General features: G+C 39.0%; 1 protein-coding gene across 1 annotated transcript in view; it reads left to right on the plus strand.

Moving 5' to 3' along the window:
* Positions 1–25,097, plus strand: part of LOC132816501 (FRAS1-related extracellular matrix protein 2-like) — a 229,101-nt gene that overhangs the window by 172,698 nt on the left and 31,306 nt on the right. Inside the window, exons 7-13 of the mRNA XM_060826175.1 lie at positions 10,691–10,840; positions 14,329–14,538; positions 15,121–15,318; positions 17,036–17,200; positions 17,290–17,472; positions 20,934–21,064; positions 21,890–22,048. Coding sequence (XP_060682158.1) covers positions 10,691–10,840; positions 14,329–14,538; positions 15,121–15,318; positions 17,036–17,200; positions 17,290–17,472; positions 20,934–21,064; positions 21,890–22,048 — 1,196 coding nt within the window. The remainder of the gene's footprint in view (positions 1–10,690; positions 10,841–14,328; positions 14,539–15,120; positions 15,319–17,035; positions 17,201–17,289; positions 17,473–20,933; positions 21,065–21,889; positions 22,049–25,097) is intronic.

A 25,097-nucleotide genomic window follows, 5' to 3' on the forward strand; every position in this document is an offset into this window, starting at 1 on the left:
TAAAGCATGACTTTTACATTCCCCTGAGGAGCAGTTAAATTAATTGACAGGAAATAGAAAGCAATTTTGACTTGTGAACCTGGCTACAGAATTACTTCCAGAGATGTAAGGCTGTAAAGAATGCTGCTGAAATCACCAGCACTTTTCTACCAAATGGTTGGAAAAGTGAGAAATTGATGTAGATTTGAAAATAACTATACTATTTACCTACTGGGAGACTTGCATACTCTTATCAGGGCTGACAATGAACAAACCAAACCATTTTGGCAACCACTCTAAATTTTAATTTTCCATTATTCATGGACTGGTGGATAATGTAGAGGAATGTGAATTCATAGCCACAGGCAGAGCAGCAGAAGAATATGATGATTAGAACACAATTTACTTGGATAGATTAGTTTTGAACTTCTTAAGGATATTGTTGATTGTCACTTGCTTTCTTAACTTTTCATATGAGAGTGCTGTGCAGCATCTAGGTCTGCAAACCATTTGTACATTAGAACCAAATTGACATTACACAGCCCCATTTCTTGCAATAATTGTTTAAATCAATATAATTCATGCAGAGCTGAATTTCAGGAAACTTTGTGGCCTAAAAATTACACATCATTTTGATAGGGGATGACATGGGAGTGAAGGGTCAGCAAAATGTTGCTGTCAGGTTTCCAACCCAGTTGGCTCAGTCAATAATCCCCATGGAAGGCCCACAAACGCTTATTCTAAATCAACTTCTTCACCAACCCGCTCAGTGAAATTATGGCGGCAGAGTTATTGAGATCCTAATTTCTTTGTATGGCGAATTGTAAAGATCAAACTTGTCATAAAGGTCTCTCAGTGAGCCCACAGTGATGAGTCCCATCATGAATCAGTCAAAGATAGTTGATTAGTGTCTAGATATTTTAAATCTGCTATCAGAATATGTGGACACCACACTGCCCTGTGCTCCTGCCACCCCAACCACAATGGTAAAGCACCATGTCACTTAATTCTCTTCTGATCACCAGGTCATAATCATGAATTTAAGATAGGTTTATGGTAAGGGCAGATGGTAACAGAGGTCCTACCCTACCACATTTGTTATGCCACAGTGGTATGCTGGAATTTTCAGGCTTTTATTTCTTTCAGTTTTTTAGCTAAAATAATTTTGTATTAATTCACATTTACTGCATGAGAAACCTGCTTCTCCACAGACCCTGAGGGAAAATCTGAGAGCAGTCATTGCAGGGCTGTTACAATCAAGCCTCTTAGCAGCTGTTTCAGAATGACAATGATAGACCCAGGGGAGTAAAGTAGTAACTATTAACGTGTGGGGCTCGCTTAGCTCATGGATGGCTGGTTTGCAATGTAAAGAAATGCCAAAAGCATGGGTTCAATTCACACACTGACTGAGGTTACCATGAAGGACCTTCTTAACCTCTACCCTTGCCCGAGGCATGGTGACCCTCAGGTTAAAACGCCACCAGTCATCTCTCTCTAATAAGATAGCAGCTCTGTGGTCCTCTAGGGCTATGGTGACTTTAACTTTATTGTGGCATGATGTAGGAAAACCTAAAGGGATAAGTTTCAAAATATTGTAATAAATAAGCCAGAGCACGTGGCAGAATTAAATAAAGTTGTTCAGCAGTCATGACTTTCTGATCTTTTAATTGATCAGCTTCTTTAGTGTTATTGAACTGTTTATTGGGAACTTATCTTGCAAGAGACAAATGTCTGCATTGTTGTCAAAATGAAAGCAGATCAAAATGAAATGTTTGAAAATCAAAGCCAAAATGAGGAATAAAAAGGAAAATAATTAATAAAAATTAATGAAAAGTAACTGATTTCAATGTTACACTAAAGTATGCGGTGAATAATCCATCGGAGTTCAGAGTGAAATTGAGAACTTTGAACTAAACCAAGTTTAAAGGCCTTTGGACATATCCCTGTTGCTGCTACATTATAAAACCTGCTGGTACAATTCATTCTACTATTAATAATGTACATCTGGGAGTTCTCACATAACACACCACATTTACTTTCACAGTACAGAATTCTGTTAAACCTAACCTACTCAATGACACCCATGAGAAAGACATTAAGATCTCACATGTCTTTCCTTTTAAATCTGAGATTGATAATTTTTTGTTATTGAATTTATTCAATGGCAGAATAGGCTCAAGGGGCTGAATAGCTTACACTTGCTGCTATGTTCCTATTGCATTTTTAAAAGAAAAATAAACTATGATCAGTTTTGATTGCTGTCCTTAGCTCAACTGGTTCTATCCTTGGGATCCTTGCTGTTTCTCATCTACACACCTCCCCATGATAACTGTATCGAAGATCACAGAGCCAGTTTCTACATGTCGGCTGTCATTAACCAGTTTAATCTCACCTCTAAGTCCCTTCACTGCTCCATCATTCTGTGATTTGTCTGATTACTTGCCCTGTGTTCAGTACTGGATAAGCAGAGATTTCTTCAGTCTAAATATTTGGAAAAACAGAAGCTGTTGTTTTCAAATTCAGCGCGTTGGCTCAGTAGTTGGCACTGCTGCCTCACACTGCCAGGGACCTGGGTTCAATTCCAGCCTTGGGTGACTGTCTGTGTGGAGTTTGCAGATTTCCCCTTGTCTGCATGGGTTTCCTCCCACAATCCAAAGATGTGCAGGTTAGGTGAATTGGCCATGCTAAATTGCCCATAGTGTTCAAGGGTGTGTAGGTTAGGTGCACTTGTCAGGGATAAATATAGGGTAGAAGAATGGGTTTAGGTAGGTTACTTTTTGGAAGATTGGTATGGACTTGTTGGGCCAAAGGGCCTGTTTCCAAACTGTAGGGATTCTGTGAAAACATTTTCTAGTCCCTGACCATCGATCCCGTCTCTCTCCTTAGTAGTTTTCTGAAACTGAAAAAAACTATATGCAGTTCAATGTTACATCTGACCCTGAGCTGAGTGAATTCACCACATACCAATGTGGTATCAATAATGTGCCCCATTTCTACCTCCAAACGATGTTTGATTTTATCCTTACCACACCTTATCCACTGTTGAAATCTTCATCCACTCCCACCTGCCTGACTGTACTTTGGGAGCAGAGTCCTACAAAATTGTCACTGCTATGTTTTGTTTTGTATCACAAGCAATTACCCTATCTCGTAATGTTCATTATGACTTAAGAGCAAACATAAGCAATTAAGTGAGAAACTGGATAAGTACACAAGGGTCAATTGAGTAGCTGGACATTCTGATGGGATTAGAGGAAGAGGAGTGAGTGGACACGCATATGGAGTATAAATATTGACATTGGACAATTGGACTGATTGTATCCTGCAAGTTCTACATAATTCTTTCACTTCTTTTAAGTCTCCCAAACACTCCATCCAAATCAGAGGCAGGTGACCTGTTCTAATGACTCATTCTTTGCTACTTAGCCCAGGTGATAAGAATCAGATACTTCTTTAGATTTTACCCAAGTAGAAACACCACGCTATAGAGATTATAACTCAATTGGGAGGGAATTCCATGCTCAACCACATCCTGTTACTCAGTGGCATTATCCACACATAGTGCAGACAATAGTGAGAGAAAGTGTGAAAATTCTTCGTGCACACATAGTGCAGACAATAGTGAGAGAAAGTGTGAAAATTCTTCGTGAATGAATCATCCTAGCTTAATAGTTACATTGTGGTTGGGTTTATTTCAAAGGAATTGCAGAATATATTAAGAGGCTTGAATTATGAAGCAAGACTATTGGTGCACTAAATTATTTTGCCCTATTATTTTGTTCAGAATTGGGTTGATTAATTTAATGTAACCCAGCACCTCACTGAGTGCCATTGTAGGATTACAGTCTCACCAGTTCTCTCTGTTCACTTGGTTACGGGAAGCTTGAAATGAGTGATTTAATCCAGAGGTGAAGTTCAGAACAACAACTTATAATTATAAAATATCCCAAATAATACAACCCAAGATGCTTCATGGGAGTATTATGAGACAAACTACAGCATATTATCTACTGAAGGACATTTGTTTGACCAATAGCTCAGTCAGAAAGGAAAGTTCTAACGAGAATGAAGTGGAGAGGATTGAGGAGGGAATTCCAAAGTGTCAGGCCCAAGTACATGAAAGCCTGGCCACCAAACAGGAATGCAGTGTGATATGGGTGGGAAGAAGAGTCTGGTGAATCTGAAAGTGGATGGCAGGTTTGTACCCTGCAGATCAGTCATGATTAGTTGCTGTTTAAAATGCACAAGTTGAAAATTGTTACTGTGGTTTCAGTACATAATAAAGTCAACATATTTGGACATGTAAATAACGTAGCACTGCAATTACACCTTCAAATGTTGAAAAGTAAATGACATTTTTATAACGTATTCATGCTGCTCTGTAGTTCCATTCAGTTGTGACAAGACCAAACCTCGGGAAAAGACAGGAATCATTTTGCACAAGGAAGGTAATACATCCACAGTAAGGATTTAGCTAACTCCTACATTTAACATCAGATATGCTCCCAGTTGCTGGGTTTAAGATCTATATCAAACCGATATAAATAATCTTCTATTTCTCTCCCATTATTTTTCCACAGGGAGAGGAACTCAAGGCATGCGTAGCTCATAATTTAAAGCTGTAATACACAAGATGTGAATCTGGGCAAGTCAGTACCTTGTAACTGGTTAATACTTTAGTCAGATTTTCACTTTTCATGAAGGTCTCCCCCTAATCTTAGCATATGATCTGGCAATAACCAGGGACAGCATTGCTAACGTTACTTAAATTTGAAAACCCGAACTGTCAAATGAGCTGACATATTGCTGTGATGATATATTATCAGTCATGTATAAGTCCGAGGAGATTGCATTCAGTTTGGATCAACCATATCTGATGTGACTGGATTCACTATCTGACTGTTATTGCAATAAAGCTTAACATCAGGGTTTAATGCTCAAAAGCTGTATGATCATTGTTGTGTGAATATTCCCTTCTGAAAGCACTGTGAATTCTGGAATCATTTATAAAGGCCTTGATTTCCACATTACATGTCTGTAGAAGAAAAAAATGACTATCTTTCACAGAATAATGGATTTTTTAATGGGTCATTTATACGTAATAAACTGTTATCACTGACACAAAGCAGATTTGGCTCCGCAATGATATAAAGTATGCAGTTCAATTCATTTGCCAACTTGCTGAAATATGAAATACAGGAGTGCAGTTGCTGAATGCAGGAGTGAGCCTTACAGCACCTCATCCTCACAGATAGTATAGCACAATTGCAATGATAGGGCTGGAGTGGCAAATATTTTAAATGCTTCTCCTGAATGCTGTTCCCACCTTTAGCTCTGTGCACTGACCGCATATGTAGAGGATTCTGAAGTAAGATTCTGTGAAAGAGAATATATGCGTAAAATAATGCATTTTGATTACTATTAACAGCTCTTACATCAAAATTGATAACTCCATATATAGTTTTTTTTGTTCATTAATATCCTTTTGTGAAGGAACCCAGCCATTCTCACCTGATCTACAATGCGAGTCTAGACGCACAGCAAAATGGTTAACTCTTAACCGAAGAACTGCTTCTGCTCTTACCTGCAATAACAACATCACAGAAAAGAATAAAGTACTGTTTCTGTTATTCCATATTTGGTATAGCAATCAAGCCATGTATCCCAAAGTGTTATCTGAGCAGTCACCATTTATTTCACAGATATGCTGTCTATGAAAACAGTTTCTTGGCACAGTCTATTGCCAGAAATCCAACTGGAGCAAAGGTAGCCTAGCAATTGGGATTTTCACTCCAGGTTGGAGTTGCTCCCTGGGAGTTGAGCTGCCCAAACCAGGAACAATAGCAGAGGTTGCCAGACATAGAGGCAAGTAGAACAGAAGGGTTGTCTCTGTGCTCCAGCACAGTAATGGCTTTATGTCTCCTCATATGCAACCTACACTCCTTTACCCATCTCCCATACTAATCCATGCCAGCACATACCTCTAAATCTGGAGTCATGGCTGCTCACACATCTAACTAAGTAATTCTCACGGCCTCACACATTCTCCATGCCAACCTATACCCCATAGACCATCTCCTTGGACTATATGGTAACCCCATGTCAAATTAGTTCTGATTTGTGCCATCCTTCTACTTCCCAACCTTTGCCCTTATACCTACAATGTCAACTCTTTATGCACTCCTGATGAAGGGCTTTTGCCCGAAACGTCGATTTTTTTTCTGCTCCTCGGATGCTGCCTGACTTGCTGTACTTTTCCAGTACCACACTCTCAACTCTAATCTCCAACATCTGCAGTCCTCACTTTCGCTTCATTCGTTATCCATCAAGGGCAGGATTAAGTAAGGTGTCTATTGTGAACTCATGACATTGGAAAAAATACACTCTCCTTCATTAAAAGAAAACATTTACTACATTCACATGCCTTCAGCTACACAACTTCTTATAACAACAAACATGAAATTCAAGTGCATAAAACCCAATACAACCCCACTTCAAAAAGTCCAATCGCACTTGCAGTTATCAAGTTGATGATTAGTCCGAAGCTGATGGATCCACAGAGAGTCCCTGGGCTTTTAAGCCATGGTTAACAGCTTCACATCACAGCCAGCTTTCACACTAGCCATAAGCAATGCTGCAAAAAAATCAAGTTGCTTAATATTAAAATTAACCTTTAGAGCCTATTTATCAAAGTCAGTAGTCAGTTGATAAAAGTGGAACAGGCTAAGATCTGGTTAGAGTATAGAGCAGTCTAATGATTGTAAAGTTCATAAGTGAAGTGAGTTTGAGAAATCTTAGTTCCTGATGCTTAAAGATCCAATTGCACTCATCGAACTGAATCCTATTCGGAACAGTCAAGATCATATTGATTTGAAAAATGAAAGTCGTCACTAGTAGCACACTCAACCCTGAGTCAGAATATGAAAAGGCAAAGCTTTCCTATAGGTTTTGGCATTAAAGAACATAAGAAATAAGATCTGACATTGGTCATGTTGGCATTCCAACTTCCTCCGGCATTCAATAATACCAAGGTTGATCTGACATGGCCTAAACTGCAATTTTTCCTGTTCACCTTAATGCTTGATTCTTTGACGACCAAACTCTATCAATAATCCATCCTCCACCGGGTAGAGAATTTCAAAGATTAACCACCCTCTGAGTGAAAATTATCTTCCCCATCTCTCTGTTGGATGGGGATCCATCAATTTGAAATTATGCCCCCTTGTTTTAGATTCCTGCAAAGGGGAAACATCCTTTCTAATTTGTGAAGACCCACTAGTATCTCATCCTTTTAGATGAGGTAGTTTCTCATTGTTCTAATCTCTAGTGAATATAATCCTGCAAATACATTGGAGAAAGTATAGGAGCGATTTACGAGAATGATTCCAGGAATGAGAAACTTCAGTTATGAGGAAAGAGTAAAGAAGATGGGACTATTCTCCTTGGAGAGAAGTTGGCTAGAGGAGATTTACTAGAGGTTTTCAAAACCATGAGTAGGATAGACAGAGTAAAAAAGGAGAAACTCTAAAAGATAAAGAACAAGAGGACATAGACTAAAGGTGATGTGCCCTCCTCACAACCTGTTGGGTTAGCAAATCAACAATTCACTTGGTCCTTTCATCTGAGTGATGAACAGATTATAAACATCTGGGACCCCAATCCTACTGCTTCCCGGAGACTCCCTCTTTAGAATTGGAGCCTATGGCTCTAATACCTCACAACCCCTCCCTAGTCTGCTGCAGAAAGCACACCTCCATTGAGCTAGCAACCTCCCTTTACATGGTGAGTGCTGCTCAGGCACTGGATAATGCTGTGTGTCTGGAGATGTCACCCCTAATTAGGGCGTAACTTTGCCTGCAGTTAGAAATATCAGCATGTTATCCTGGACTGTTCCCTGCTACTTTCCTGATCCCGACCTCCAGGATTAAGTCCCGAGAAGAGGGATCATTCAACCTTTGGATAAAAGCTCAATTATAACTGTTGATCATATAAACTAACTTATCACTCTACTGCAATACTGAGGGATTTCTTCTTAGTGTGAGATTCTGTTTTCCATAGTAAAATGGCCTATCAATAGTCACAAATGATATCCTTTGTGATTATGACAAAGTTAAAATTTCCCTTCTCAACCCACTCACCTGAAGTCTTTGACATGGTTGACCTCTGTATCGTCCTCCAATGCCTATTCTTGGTTGAGATTGCTTACACATAGATCAATTTTTATCCATCTGACCACAATAAAACTAGCACACAAAGTGGTTTGTCTTCCTATTCCCACACTATTATATCTGATATTTCACAAAGATCTGTCCCTGGTCTCCAATTTCTGGTTCCTCATTGACATCATTTGAAAGCACTTTGTTAGTTCTCATATTTATATTGACAATATGCAACTCTATGTCACCAGCACCACTCTTGGCTACAGCATAATGCTAAATTATCAGCCTAATTGTATGATACTTAATGAGCAGAACTTTCCTTCACTTAAATATTTGAAAGTCTGAACCCACTCCAAAACTTAACGACTGACTCCATCCTTCTCCCTAGCAACTGGCTGAGGCTAAACCAGACTGTTTGCAACTTTGGTGTCCTATTTGCCCAAAAGATAAGATTCTGACCACATATTCATGTGATCATTGAAAGTGCCTATTTCCAACTCCATAGCTTTACCTGATCTTATTTTCACCTCAGCTCATCTGTTGCTGAAACCTACATTCTTGCCTTTGTAGCCTTTAGACGTGACTACTCTAACAATCTCTTGGCTCCGCTCCCATGTTCTAAACTCCATAAATTTGAGGTCGTCAAGATCTCAGCTGCCCAAATCCTGTCCACCTGTTAGTATTGTCTTCAATGAACAGCATTGCTTCTAGTCAAGCAATATCTTGCTCTTAAAATTCTCATCCTTGTTTTTAAATATTCCAATAACTCTCCCTATCACTGTGTTCTCATCTAGTCCAACAACTCTCCAGGATACCAGCATTCAACTAATTTGACCTCTTGAGCAAATGTCAATTTTAAATTGCTCTACTGTTGCTGGCTACACCTTCAGCTGCACAAGTCTTATACTCTTGACTTTCCTCCTGAAACTTCTCCAACTCTCCATCGTTCTTTCTTTCTTTAAGATGCTCCTTACAACCTAGCCCCTTGACCAAGCATTTGTCCATCTACACTAATATTGTCTTATATGACTGGGTCTCTAATTCAGCTTTGCAACACTCCTGTAAAGTACCTTGACATGTTTTATTGTATTAAGGACACTATATTCATCTACGATGATGTTGAGTATAAAATAACTTGCTTTTTAAGTTGAAGAAATCTCAATTTCACTTTCCTGATGTGAAATATCAGACTCACAGCAACCTTTCCTTCGTTCATCTTTGTTTAGTTGCAATATGCAGCTTTTTGTAGTGTGTTTTGTGGAGAGGTTAAAAAAAAAAGTGTGGAATTCCTTGGCAGGTGACTAGAATACTGTTTGCTCAAGGTTACTGTGATAACATGTTGCTACCACATCACACAACACCCTCTGTCCAATAATATATCAGTAAAACTTTGTAAAACATGAAGTCAAATGACTTTGTCAACAGTTATTCTGAAAAATATACGAACAACAAAATTTCAAAATTTTCTGTTCTTACCTGCAATTAACCACATACAAAATTAAAACAAACTTCAGAAAACTTAATTTGAGTGAATCAAAACAAATTTATCGACAATATATTTGAAAGACTACCCTTTAACTTTGATTCCAACTGAATTTGCTCGACTTTGTTTGCCAAAGTAGTTCAAAATAAATCATACTTCTAACTTTGCACTTTGGTCATGCTGTTCACTTTTGTTTTAGATTTGACCTTGATTTTGAGTTATCTGAGACATTGTAACCCAGACAATAAGTGCCCTAACTGAATATGCAGACTGAGTGTTGACAGAGGTACCTGGATCTTGTTTCAATAGAACCAAGTCTGATTTTTACACCAGCCTAATGCCTGTGGAGTTACACTTTCCAATAGGAGTCATTGGAACAGGAATTCTTGATTTGCAATTAGCCCAGAATGAATCTTTCTCTAACTTGCCTCCTGATAGGGAGCTTTACAGGTCTTTCATTAATTGTGTTCACTCCAGATTGACACATGCAGGCCCCTGTATGGGTTTATGGTACAGCACAACCAGAGAAAAATTACTCAATGTCAAAAGGTAAATTTCACACAAAAGCAGGTTATATTCCAACAGGTTTATTTGGAAGCACTAGCTTTCAGAGCGCTGCTCCTTCATCACAGCCACAGCCACAGCCACCTGATGGAGCAGCGCTCTGAAAGCTAGTGCCTCCAAATAAGCCTATTGGTCTATAATCTGCTGTTGTGTGATTTTTAACTTTATCCATCCCAGTCTGCCACCAACTCCTCCACATCATGACTCAATATCAAATCGCTTTTGTTAACTTCATGTGCAAATAAATCAAAATTAATTTTATTGCCATAAGCTTGATATGGTTATTTGCATTTAAAATGTATTACTTTGATATTTTTTCTCAAATTGCCATAAAATGCCTAATTTTGCAGCATTACCTTCATTACCACATTGATTTCTCCATTATACTCTAAATTGGGTGATATATCTAAAATAGAAACCTGGTTTCTGGGTTTTTTTGCCTTTAAATATCTCATGTACATAATGTTGTACATGGTTCACACTGCTGGTATTGTCTCTGTTCCAGAGCCAGTTTTTTACTTTGGAGACACTGAGTACCAGGTGGATGAAAGTGAAGGCTACGTGGAAGTCCAAGTCTGGCGAACTGGAACAGACTTATCCAAGACAGCAACTGTAACTATTCGATCTCGCAAAACAGAACCAGCATCAGCTGAAGGTGAGAACATGATTTCTTTGTTGGTGCTTTAGACATAGGAGCAGTCAGCGGCAAATAAGCTGTTCAGTACCCTTGCACTTTTCCTCAAACCTTCTGTGGGTTTTTACTGTATGAGTTGCAGGGGATCTGGGTCTCTTGCAAATGTAAGAGATAAAGTGTAAGTTGAAATATTTAAATCAATGTAAATTTGAATACAGAAATGAAACAAAAAGGGGACAGTGAAGGAATTGAAAGAGAGAAGAGACAGACGAAGAGTAAATTTTTTTTTATTTAAAATATCTAAAATGTGAAGAAATGAGATGCTGCTTTTAAAAGGTACATCTTCAGTATAAAAGAGATTGTTTTCAGTGATTAAGACACTACCACAACATTAAAAATTCTGTTATATTTTAAAGGATGAGTCCAACATTTTCTGTCTTGTGAGTATCTAGTTGGTAGGTACGGCATTATCACACACTTCATGTGTTTATAGCCTCAGCAAGAAAGCATTGGAACACGGCTTCTGGAGGAGCAGCAAAAACCCAGTTAGCGCCTTCCACATTTTTTGTATTTAACTGGGCATGTTTGAATGCCTAAAGTTGCTGTCCAATTTACTGCTTAATAAGTCTCCCTCATTTTTATTGCCAAACCCAGGTTGTTGTCTGTTTTTATGCATAATATTGAACTTGTAACTTGAGTAACTACAATTATTAACATCATTAATTCTCATTTGAATCCACTTTCGGACTTTACATCAGAGCTCCCTTTCACAGAATTTTTTGAGAGTAGTTTGGAACAGTTAATTTGTTTCTGCCTAACAGCATTTTCTATGTTGACAGCTGATAATCAAAATGCCCCATCCAACAACTTACTTGCAAAGTATCCTTTCCTGATGAAGTATTATAAACCAATACAATTGTACTAAGAGATGACTCATCCTAGGAATGTCAACAGTTTTGTGACTAAAGGTATCCAAACACATTGTGCTGCATTCAAATCGACAGGACATTGCTGAGAAATATATTAGCACGGGAATGTAAACATGTCTCTTCCCATGCCCTGCATACTAGTAAGATAGTTGAAGTCTACCTTCAATGTTTGTAGTTCTGAACTTCAAAAGTAAAATACCAGCCTCGAGTCTGTTGCACAAGTAAGAACCAAAAAAAAGTCAATTTCTTTTAACCTCTGCTTAACAATTTTCCCTTAATTGAATTAATCTCAAGTCAGATCTTTCCACTAATGCAGAAAGTAAGAGCTACAAAAGCTTCCCCATTCTTTTAATAGTCCTATAATTGACTAAGTCACTTATCCAGTAACTTCAAAAGAAATTCTGGTATACGAGCATACGAATCAAGAGCAGGCCATTCAGCCCATCAAGTCTGTTTGAACTTCCAATAAGATCGTGACTGATCTAAGTGCGATCAAATAATAATCAAACCTGCATTGCTGTGTCTCTGTGATAACCTTTCTCCCTTTGCTTAACAAGAATCTAACAACATTTGCCTTACAAATATTTAAGCTTCCAGCATTTTTACTGAAAGGGAGGTCATGACTTACTGAGAGAAAAACATTCCAGCTCATCTCTTGTTTTAAATAGGTGACCCCCGTACATTTTAATCAGTGAAGATGTGGATTGTCCTATAAGAGGAAACATTCTCTCTATACCTATCCTTTCAAATCGTTTATGTTTCAATCAAGCCCCTGTTACTTTCTCAAATCCAGAGGATGTAAGCCTAACTTTTTCTCATAAGGCAAGGCCCCACCAGGTCTGGATTGCCTCTAAATAGTTACATCCTCCTGCATATAAAGTGATACTTCCTAATATGTCTTGCTTGTTGTTAAACAAAATCCTGAAATAAAAGTAGTCCGGGCCAGGATTTCCAGTTTCTGAATTGAGAATATAGCCGCTGGTTCACTTCCAGGACCCAGCATAGTGTGTTGTGTTCCACAGTAGTACCAAGATTTTTAAAGAGTCAAACTAATTAACAGGATTGCTGTCTAATCTAGGACAGTCGACAGAGTATTCACCTCTGCAGATCTGTTAGCCGATATGGGAGCTGCTGATATGAATGTGCACAGAGAGAGATTTCTACAGCTGCCTGCCATGATTCTGGACAGGCAACTGTGGTCTGGCAACACATATGGTGGTAGGGAGGGTGGAATGCATTCTAGTAGGGGGCTCTCCCCAGTTCCTCGTACCACACTCGCTGTCAGCTGAAGTCACCACATTGGTGGATGCCAGGGTGGCCAATGAGAAAATGCAGCTGACCTGGAAGCACGCACTTAATAGGCCTGTATTATTCTTAATCAGCTGTCTGGCACCTCCTTACTTTCTAACGAGATCTGATTCAACCCCTGCTCAGTGAATGTGGTTTGTGATCAGGATTGTGCTGGGGAACTGGCACATGGGCCAGTGGCACAAAATTAATTACTCACTCACTGTCCTCTGATTCCATCACTCAACCTGTTAATAATCCAAACCACACTTGAGCCATTTTGTGTTCATTGCCTCTTTTGAATATATCAGAGTTGAATTTTCAATGGCAGATCACTAAAATCTGTCAATATATTAGTGGAGAATCCCCAGAAACTAGGAATACAGTATAACCCATTTAATAACCCAATCCACACTTTTGCTAGTTATCTCGTTTGAACATTTTGGAGTTGAATTTCCATTGAGAAATCACTAAAATCTGTCAAAATGTTGGAGAAGAATTCCCTGAAATTAGAAATGCAACACTATGGCTGTTAATGATGTTACCTACAATATTTTTACAAATCTTCCACTAAAATTATGGACTATTGGTTCAAAGTGGCCTGAGAAATTCCTAACCCTCTGGATGAAATTGCCGCTTTTTGTTTTAGACAAAGGATAACTCATATGCTTGGAACCAAATATCCCTTTTTGTATGATCGACACTATTTTATATATTTACGCATTAGTTATTTTAAGTGGGTGAACACCTGCATGTAAATAATGTAATGAGAAGCTTTGCTATGGGTGGCATTCAATATATGCAACAAGGTCTTTTGACAGCCTTGACCAGGGTCATAAAAACAGAAGTATATTGAAAATAAAATTAAAATCTGGTTAATTTTTTTAACTGAAAAATTCAGTTTTGTTAGGATACAGTTTTCATATAATTAAAATTCCCTGTAATTGCACTTTGAAAACACCGAAGTCTTACTCAGTACATAAAAATAGCACTGATTGAGAAGGTTGCAATTTTTAAAAAAGTCAGTTAAGAACATTGAAAATTGGGGATAGTGCATCCTGCATAATTCAACATAACCCAAGGAATTTTCATTACTGAAAATGTGCTGGTATAACAGTTCATGATCTATTATTATGATTACTGTAAATATACATAATTTTAAAAGGACCTTGAGTTAGAAATGTATCTTTAAGAACGACTGAAACAATTACAGAAATCATGTGATTCCACAGTCTGATAGTAATTAACTTACTATCTTTTTAAGAATTCCTAAACACTGGGTCTCTTTTCCAGCTGGCGTTGATTATGTAGGCATCAGTCGCAACCTGGATTTTGCTCCTGGAGTGAACATGCAGACTTTCCGTGTTACAATCCTTGATGATTTAGGTCAACCAGCTCTGGAAGGACCAGAGACATTTGAACTTGTGCTGCGTATGCCAGTAAATGCCGTCCTTGGAGAACCCAGTAAAACCACAGTGCTCATTAATGACTCAGTGTCAGATTGTAAGTGTTCACGTTACACTTTCATCTTGCTGTTCAAATAGCTTCTAAAGCCATGGCAAAAGACCTCTAAAGTGGAGACTGGAATGGTTAGCAAAATAAATGACATTATGGCAACTTCTGAAATGTAAGAAGTGGCAGGGATATAAATAAATATTTGTCTTAGATGTCATTTCTGACAATCTTCTCAATACAGAGGAATCCTGATTATGTAAAGGTCTCAGGCGGGGAGTATTTCTTTCATTTGATCATTTAACTACATTTTATTTCTGGCACAGTGAGAAATGGTGTTAAATTGGCTTGGAAATATACCTGGGGATTTCAATATTTAATGGATTTGTTTCACACCTGTAATCAATTAAATTGGAATCTCCACATAAAAATAAAGCAGCAGAGTGTTTTGCAAGATTAGATGTGGTTGTGTCATTTAAGATCTCCTACCTAACCCAAATCTTGTAAGCTAAAATTGCAATGGCCAATTTTTGTCAGGCACAGATGCAATTACATAACTTGAAATTGTATTGTACTTCACCCAGTAATGGTTACGAGAAAATAATGCATCAACAACTTTCCTTTTCTTTAAAGTGCCAAAGGTACAATTCAAGGATGCAGCATATGTGGGAAAAGAGAATGATGGTCAGATCACAGCAATTGTTTACCGCAGTGGGGACACCAGTTACAAATCCACAGTTCGGTGTTACACTCGTCAAGCATCTGCTCAGGTCATGATGGATTTTGCTGAGCGTCCCAACACCGATGATTCCATCATTACATTTCTTCCCGGTATTGTACATTATACAGAAATAATGTTAATTTTCAGCACTTACTTAGCAAGAGCAGCATTGGTTATCTCTCTCTATTCTTTTAACTTTGTGTGCAATATCTACAATTTGTTACTTGCAGAATTTTTCAAAGAACTATTTTTTGAATGACCTGAAGCAGATTTTAAAATGCTTAATGAAATAATAATTTAACTGAAACTGATTTTAAAACACTAATTAAGAAAACTAGTGGCAGCTTGTAAAAAATGGAAATGGAGTTATAGTTTCCAGTGTTGCCACAGTTCCTTGCTGTCTCTCAAACTACTGAGTAACTACATTGCAATACAAAGGAATATTGGGAACAGAAGTATCCCATCCCTTCTCAAGGGCAACTAGGAACAAGGTCATTTCTGTCTGTGTTATTGAGCTGCTGCTGTCTTCCTGATCACAGCTCTCCACTCCTCACTGTAGATAATCACTTGGTGTCTGCTTTACATTGAAACAGAACCGTGACTTGCGATGTTACACACATCTCAAATGACCTAATTATTTCTGTCAAATTACTTGTGAAGCAAATCACACGATTAGTCAATCTTCTGCAAAATTCCTCTGTAGTCACAGCCAATGGAATTTGGACAGGTCAGGATGCCATTGTATTGGAGGCATTTTCGAGAATGTTCTCTAGACATCCGTGTTTTATGCGTAAATTAGAAAACAGTTCTTTGAACTTGAACCACCAATCAGTTAGTTTGTGATCAAATTATTGTAGTATTTATAGAATTATCCGCAAGAGACCCTGATTTACAAGTATCTGACAGGCAAACATTTCCTTTACTTACAATAGTGACTATATTTTCCTGCAATGTGTTCTGATGTAATAGGCAATGAGAAAGGAAGACCCACACAGGGCAGAATATGGGGAAGACATCTGATATGGAAAGGGAAATGCAAGCATATGAATCAGCAGCAGGAGTAGGCCATTCAGCCCCTCAAGCCTATTCCATACTTTAACGAGATCCTGGCTGATCTGATTATAACTTCAAATCACATTCCTGCTTATACCTGATAACCTTTCAACCTCTTGCTTAAAAAGAATCTATCAATCTTTGCTTTACTAATTCAAAAAGTCTGCTTCCGCCACCTTTCCAGGGAGAGAGTTCCCTTCTGTGCTTTAAATGGGTGACCCTGATTTTTGAGCGCTGACTAGATTAAACACTATTCTCAATTTTACAGTAAAAGGAAATATTGTCTACACACCTGTCCTGTTACAATTCTTTAACATTTTATGTTTCAATCAAGTCGTTTCTTATATTTCTAATGATTACAAACCTAGACTGCTCAACCTTTCCTCAAGAGACAACTTACCTGTAACAATATTAGTCTCGTAAATTTTCTGTGAACTGCCTCAAACTTAATTACATGCTTCCTTCACTGTTAATAAACCTATCACAGGAAAAAAAATGCTACTCAAAAATGCAAAAATGCTAATTGAGTGGAGATGTTAAAAGACAAGTGAGGAGTATTTATTATGAATGCATTAAATGTTTGTATAATGTGACTGGCAGTCATTTTTTTACTCCTGTGTTACTATTTCTGTTGAAGATTCCTTATCTTGACTGTTAGAAAAATAAAGCTTTTTTGATGTAATCAAACTTTTTCATTAATTAAAAATTATTTATGTTTTGCAAAAATGGCAAACCTCTTTTAAGTGTGTCATATTGATCTGTCATATTTCACAGGTGAAATTGAGAAACCCTGCACTGTGACTTTAAATGATGATACAATACACGAGGAAGATGAGGATTTGAGATTGGTGCTTGGAACTCCAAAGAGCGAGTCCCCATTTGGAGCTTCAATTGGGGAAAAGAATGAAACAGTGATAAAAATCAAGGATGGCGCAGACAGTAAGAAGCATTATTGTGTAGTTTCAAAGTGAATTGAATTCATCCTTTATTTCACTGGTTACTTTAACAAAACTGCTCTTTTACTACAGAGGCTATTATTAAATTTGGAGAGACCAAATTCAGTATCAGTGAACCGAAAGAACCCGGGCAGATTGCAGTTGTAAAAATTCCTGTACTTCGCCTTGGAGACACTTCAAAAGTTTCTATTGTACGAGTCCACACAAAAGATGGTTCTGCAACCTCAGGAGAAGACTACCATCCTCTGTCAGAAGGTACATGATTATATGAAATAGTTCATAGTTTCCTGAAAGTATAGTGGTGTCTTATGTTTCAGGTACTTATACTAAAGTAAATCTGAAGTGCCCTGCAGCAAGGAGGTTTGGAGTAGACTGGAACATGATTTGACCTGTTCTGAGTACAGCCTTTGTATTTTTTGACAGCTATTTAGTCTGCAGAAAATGTCTGAAAAAATAATAGAATGTCTATAACTTTGAAGTAAACAAAGATGCAAAGAACTTAACTTTAAAGCCATATTAATTTTAAAATGTATTTTGTGATTTGAGAAAATGAATCAACGTCTTGGTTTTAGTATTTTTTATTTAAATGGTTGACTGTTTTCTCACTGCTGTGCAACATCAGTGCCAAATTTATCAGTTAGCTTTCAAGGAATGATTAATTGTGGTTTAAAATAAAGGAAGCCAAAAATATGTAACCGTCCTGATGGAATGCTGCCATAATTTCAGCTGCATTGAAGAACAGGATGTCTTGAGTCTTTGTATTCAATCCGTGCTTGCTATTTTCACAGAAAATTTAACTGCATTTCTTCTGTGATGCAGAACTGATAATTACCACATAACAACACACATATTATATATATAGATAATATATTGTATTGAATAACCCAACAGTTCACAGATCCAAAAAAAAGGCCATTGAAATCCAACTGAATCGTAGAATCCCTATAGTGCAGAAAGAGGCCATTTGACTCATCAAGTCCACACCAACCAGCATCCCACCCAGATCCAGCCCTCCACTCTATTCCCATAACCCCACATTTATCATGGCTAACCCACATAACCTGCACATCTTTGGACTGTGGGAGGAAACTAGAGCACCCAGCAAAAACTCACAGACACAAGGACAACATACAGACCCCACGCAGACAATTGCCTGAAGGTGGAATTGAATCCAGTTTTCTTGCGCTGTGAGGCAGTAGTACAAACCATCAACATTATGCCACCCATTGGTTACCTACCAACATATAAATCTATGACCTATCTCGAATGACCATGAAACAGTGTGTCATCTTAATCTTGGATACTTACTGAAGAGACAAATACATACAACTGTATATCTACTCTCATGTAAACATCAAAGTGTGCTGTATCTTGATATATGTCCTTCCTAAAAATAATACAGTTCATGCTGAAAGGAACTTGGAACTAGCTCACTCTTATTGATCACCAATATCTTCCCTGCCATTTCACCAATAACACCGGGTCAAATGAATTGCAGAAAACCTAAACTGTTGCAAGAACTCAGTGCTTTTAGCATACTTAAACTTCTTAAAGCACTTCACAGGAGTGGCACTACACAACAATTGACGCCAAGTCACATAAGGAGATATTAGAGCATGTGATCAAAGTCTCTGTCAAAAAGGTAGGTTTTAAGGATCATCTTAAAGCAGAAAGAACGATAGGCTAAGAGATTTAGGGAGGGAATTCCAACAGCACAGTACAAACCAGGAATGCAAGAGAGGCCAGCATTGGGGAAGTACAGAAAAGTGAGGGAATGAGAGGAAATTATAGAAATAGGGAGGGATCAGGCCTTGGTGGAATTTATTTTCTGACTAAGTATACAGGCAGTGGGTGAATGGAACATGGAGTGAGCTCAGATAGAAGCAGCAGAATTTTGAATCAATTGAATTTTATTGGGAGGGGTAAAGATATTAGGTCAACAAGAAGAGTGATGGAAGAGCCAAGAGGTAACTAAGATATGGATAAGAGTTTCAGAAAAACCAACAGGGAGGTTGGGGTAATGTTACCGAGGTGGACTTAGATTGTCTTCGTGCTGGAGCAGGTATGGGGCTTGCAGTTATCTCATGGTAGACCATCGGTTGTTAACAGCCTGACTGAACCTCAAAAAGTAGCCAGGCAGATGGATGGAGTCAGTGACCATGGAACAGCTATTTAGAGTAACTATTATCAATTTAGCATGGCAAACCATCAGCTGTCTGGAATAGTGGCAACTTTCCATTTATATTCCAGATAAATTGTGTCAGTGCATTTTCCGGTTGAATCAGTGTAACATTGTTTGAAAGTTGGCAAACAATTTGGAATGCCATTATTGAAGGAGTTCTGATCTAAATGTGGAAGCAATTCAGTCTATGATGCTGAACACTAGAAGTGCATTTATTGGATTGATGTGATTCATAGACTTAATTCATTTTAATAATTAAGTCTTAGAAGACATCTTGGCCTTCACATAATTATGACTGTACTCAGAGGGTCTGTTTATGGTCACAATGCTTCCCTTTACTTTCCTCTTATTTCAAAGATAAAAGCCTAGAGATTTAGTGGCCAATGCCTGATTTTTGAACACAAGCAACCAACTACACTTTCAGTGTAATGAGCAAGGAGCACCTACACACATTCGAACAGAAGTATGCTACCCACTCTGTTAGATAGGGTAGATACCCTGTCAGCTGACCTCAGTTGTAGCACCAGCATTGTTGTCCTAACTAAGAGCATCAATTGAATACAAACCTGGGGCCTTTCTGTGCTGTATAGCTCACCTCTACACAAACCACTGGATTCATCAAATAAACTATCAGGAGTTTTGGCTGATGGTGTTGCTACGTGTTTCAAGTTGCACTTTGGTGCTCCATAAATAGGATTGGGCCAAGTTTGGGTGTGCAAACTCCAACAGTCAGCTTGCTCCACAGACCACCCTGAGGCCATTCCTCCCCAGGCCTGAGGCCTCCTGCAGCGCCTAAGCAGCCAGTTAAATATCACTTAAAGTTCTCATCTTAATTCCTACAACATGTAGGAATCCCCTTAGTTTTCTCAAGTTCCCTGGGCCTATCAGAGGAGCCAACCCCATAATGCTGTCGCCCCCTTTAATCTGCCCCATGGCCATTTGAACCTGCCCATCCACCCCTCGGTGAGATTGCCAACTCCAGATTTACCTGAGCTCCGTGGTGTGGTGGCACTGTCTATAGTCCCAACAGTGGCCACTCCTCCTGGTTAGCAGGTGGTGGTTCTGCAGAACTGCCCACAATTGGTTTTGGTTTGGCTGGCTGCTGTGTGAGGCAGGCCTCCTCCCACAATAGTGATGGAAGTCTCACTTTAAAGCAAATGCTGTCCCCAGCATTACATTGATGCAGAGCAGGCATTGGGACAGTAGGCAGGTTCCCTGCCCCTCTGACCTTATAGCCCCAATTGAAGCTTATGTGAGACCAAACCCTATCCACCATTTCTAAGCTAAAGCAGAGCGGACTACAGAGTTGGACTTTAGGTTTACTCATTGACAAATTTGATATATTTTAGATGCAAAGTAAATTTGGAAATTACAGATATAAAGTATAATTTTTTCTGTAGCTGCATCATAAAATATGAAATACGTTCAGGGGAAAATGGTTCTCTGTGATTTGAATGAAAATTTGTCTCCCTTCTCACTCAGATGTTCCTTGACTGCCTCTTCTTCATCAAAACTTTTTTTTGACTAATTTCAGAAATTGAATTTAAAGCAAGTGAAACTGAGCACTTTGTGGAAGTTGAGGTGCTTTATGACGGAGTGAGAGAAATGCGAGAGGCCTTCACCGTCCACCTGAAACCCGATGAGAACATGGTGGCAGAAACTCAGGTACACAAGCAGAAGGAAAGCATGTGGCCCAGTTAGCAGTAGGTTGATTAACAGATTCAAAAATATCAGTAAGTGCCTTTTGTCCCTACTTCTTGATTCAGTGCTCTGCACTTTCATCTCTTTCGAGTTGTGTGTTTATTTGTATTACCCCTCGTCATTCTCTCTGCCAAAACAAATCACTTCATATTCTTCTGTAATAAATGGCATCTGCCACATATCCACTAATCTGTCTGTGTCCTTTCTCAGTCTATCACTACCTTGTTCACAGTTGACAAGCTTCCTAAATTTTATTGCACCTGCAAATTTTGAAATTGTGTTTTGTGCATCTGTGGCAATATTATTATTGTGGATCAGATCTCTCCAAATTGGGATTGTAACCGTAATTAGTATTACTCTCTGAAATGTTGGCGTGTGAGGTCAGAAAAGTTTACCACAGAGTTTCAACTGAGTGATCAGCTACGAGACAACTTTAAGTCCACACATTTATTTCAAATTTTGATCTATATTACTGATCCTCAATGCCTAACTGCTACACCAATAAAAATGGTAGGCTTCAGAAATATCAAAAACAATGAAATCTTCTCCAAACCCTCTCTGTTCCACACTCTCTCTTCTTACACCTCTCACAGCTCTTGCAGGTCATCCTCAACTAAACTAACAAGGAAGCCACATATTAACCTTGTTCCACATCATTTTGTTTTTGAGTGCTTGATACTTTCGAACAAATGTTGCTTGTCTTGATGAGCACAATGACAAAAAAAATTGCTTCATTCTGTGGATATTGCACAATAATTCATTACTGATATTCTCCATATTGTGTCTCAGATAAACAAAGCAATTGTATACATCGAGGAGATGAACAGCATGGCTGATGTCACATTCCCATCTGTCCCACAAGTTGTCTCACTGCTTATATATGATGACACATCCAGAGCAGCAGAAACCCCTAGCCCTCCAGCAGGCTATCCTGTTGTGTGCGTTACGGTACGTATCATCCACTTAACGTGATTGCGCACTGAAACGTTGTCATGGCAGTTCAGTACAGAATTTTTTGTAGTATCTTCATTGGACAATAAGGTTGCATTATTGTTCTTTATGATGTGCAGAAGCATTGGCAAGGATTTTTACATTAATGCAGACTTCTGATAGAAGACACATGATTTGGCATTGCCAACTTCTGTGCCTCTTTACCAACAAGATCCTGAGTTGAAGCATTTTTAATGAGGGACAGCAGGAAACAATGGCAAATTAATTAATGATAATTTCAGAGTCTATCAAAGCTCTGTTCCCATGCCAACTAGCTCTGTCAGTTTGTAATATGGGCACAGCCCACATTAGCCTAGACTATGTCCATGTCAACATGAAAAGATATGGGCCGGTAGACAGGGCATATGGGTGCAATGGATCATATGGGAGGCCCTTCCCTCCCTTCACTTCCTGCTAAGCCACAACAGCAATTGATGGCCATCCCCATGCATTGATTTTAAGCAGCACAAAGATCTTCTTGAAGTCGTTCCTCTTCCCCTCAGTCTTCAGATCATTGGTTCCCCCCTCTGTCAGTGGATCTGCCAATCACTGACTGGTGGAGGGCCTCCTATTGGCACACAAACATTAATTACCCACACATTGTCCCTGATCAGAAAGAGAACTCATTCCATTGCCTGTATTTGGCTGCAGCTTTGCAAAGGAAAGAGTGAGGACTGAAGATGCTGGAGATCAGAGTCGAAACGTGTGGTGCTGGACAAGCACAGCTGGTCCGGCAGCATTTGAGGAGCAGGAGAGTCGACATTTCGAGCATGAGCCTGATGAAGAGTTCATGCTCAAAACATCAACTCATCTGCTCCTCAGATGCTGCCTGACCAGCTGTGCTTTTCCAGCACCACACTTTTCGATACTGCACCTTTGCAAATCAGAGTAAAAACGTCTCTGTTTAAAAATGAGGGATCATACATTTGAGTCCATGTCAGATTGTTGATTTACAGGGAAGGATTTTTCCTCACAGAGGGTCATGAGTCATTTGAACTCTCTTCTTCAAAAGGCAGTGGTAGCAGAGTCTTTGAATTTATTGAGGTAACAGGAAATAACTTTTAACGAGTAAAGTGTAAATTGGATATCAGGGGTAGGCAGGAATGTGGAGTACTCAGATCACCCATGATCTTGTTGAATGAAGAGTCAAGGCTTGTGTGATCTACTTCTGTTTCTAATGTTCATATGTAAAATGTGTAAAGCAAGGCCTGCAGGGAAGGGGCCTGCAACTAGCCCCATTTTCAAGTCCTGACTTTTGATTAAAAATACAGCCCTTTGTGTCGAAGCTTCCACCCTTGTGTTTAATAATTGCATTTTAAAAATGTCACGTATTGCAACTCAAAAGTAATTTCTCATCTTAAAAAAAACAATTTCCCAATCAGAGCATTGGAGGACAGGAAGCTAGGTAAATCAGCCATGTTGTTTGGATCACATCAGTATGTTTAGAAAGGAGACTACATGATGTGTATACATTCCAGGACAAGTAATCCAGAAATTCAGACTTGCCATCGAACAGAATTTAACAGTACACACACTGGCAAATTTGCTGATGGGCATATATCTGCAGCTTACCTGAGCCATCCATATTTTTTACAGGGGGAGAGCAAGGCCTTGGGTGGTGAATGTGCCTTACTGTTCTCTTGGGAGGTGTTATCTGCCTGACTCTTAATTTTCTAGTGGATGGAAGGAGGTCAGGGCAGGTGTGAAGTTCAACATATTAGTCTGCTCGAGCTGTAGGAGGAGCTGGGTTGGGGGGGATAGTGGGTATGCAGGATATCTCCCTCATGACCCCTTTTGTCTTGATCAGGATTCCCTCCGAATCCCCATCACATTGGCTCTCAGCTTTCTGAAGCAGGGCTTCCTCCCGAGATGGTGGGTGTTCCCATGTATCTTCTATCCTTGTCCTTCCAGTGATGCTGTCTGAGGAGCCTTGGTAATTTGAAATAAGTAATTAATGCTAGCGTTGCCAGCAATCCCATATCCAATGAGATAATTTCTACAATTTACCTTTGATTGTCATGTTGCACATCTATAAAAGAATAAATGGTAGGAGGTACAAAAGTCTGAGAAAGTTGGACTGTATTTGTTGAGATGTAGAGTTAAAGCAAGGCCAGAGAGAATTGGAAACAAGATGAGAAATTAGACTTTGTTCTATCAGTGGACTGGTGCAAGTCAGCAAGGATAGTAATGATAGAAATGTGTGGTAGTAGATAATTGGCTGTATTTTAGATGAGAAATAGAAATTTCTGGAAAGGCTCAGCAGGTCTGGTAGTATCTGTGGAGAGAAGTCAGAACTGAGGAAGGGTCACTGAACCTGAAGTGTTAATTCCTGATTTCTCTCCACAGATGCTGCCAGACCTGCTGAGCCTTTCCAGCATTTTCAAATTTTGTTTCTGATTTCCAGCATCCACAGTTCTTTCAGTTTTTTTTAATATGAGGAAGTTTGTATAAACTAGAACTTGTAAGAGTTTTGGAAGAATTAACTTGAGAGATGCTGAAGGGGTGGATGAGGGTTTCAATGCAGTAGAGACATGGGCAGAATATTTTATTAACCTCGAAATAGGTGGTCTTTGACAGATCAGATATGGACTGAGCTTTGTGTGGGACACCTGAGTTGATCCGAGCCTAAGTGAGAAATCAGTAATTGGGATGGAATTGGCACTTGTGGTGCACAAAGTTTCTGTCAGAAGTCAAACAGTCTGACTTCAGTATTATGAAGTTTAATTGGAGCACATCTCACTCGGATTTGATTTGTCCAATATCACACCAACAACGAGAAGGTTGAGAATGAAGGTGGAGAGATAAAAACAGTCTTGTTTGGATCTGAATGGCAGCTGTGAACCCAGTAGAGGTGGTGATACAAGATTTTGAGGTCACAAGCTCTCAGGCAGTAATTGGCTGTCCTGGAGTTTGGACTGAACACCAACAGCTGTGGGTCCTTGTGTTTACTTATAATGGAGAGTAAACAACATTAGACTGATCATTGAGGCTGGGTCTTGCTACAAAA

This window comes from Hemiscyllium ocellatum, chromosome 6, assembly GCF_020745735.1.
Source record: "Hemiscyllium ocellatum isolate sHemOce1 chromosome 6, sHemOce1.pat.X.cur, whole genome shotgun sequence".
Taxonomy (NCBI): domain Eukaryota; kingdom Metazoa; phylum Chordata; class Chondrichthyes; order Orectolobiformes; family Hemiscylliidae; genus Hemiscyllium; species Hemiscyllium ocellatum.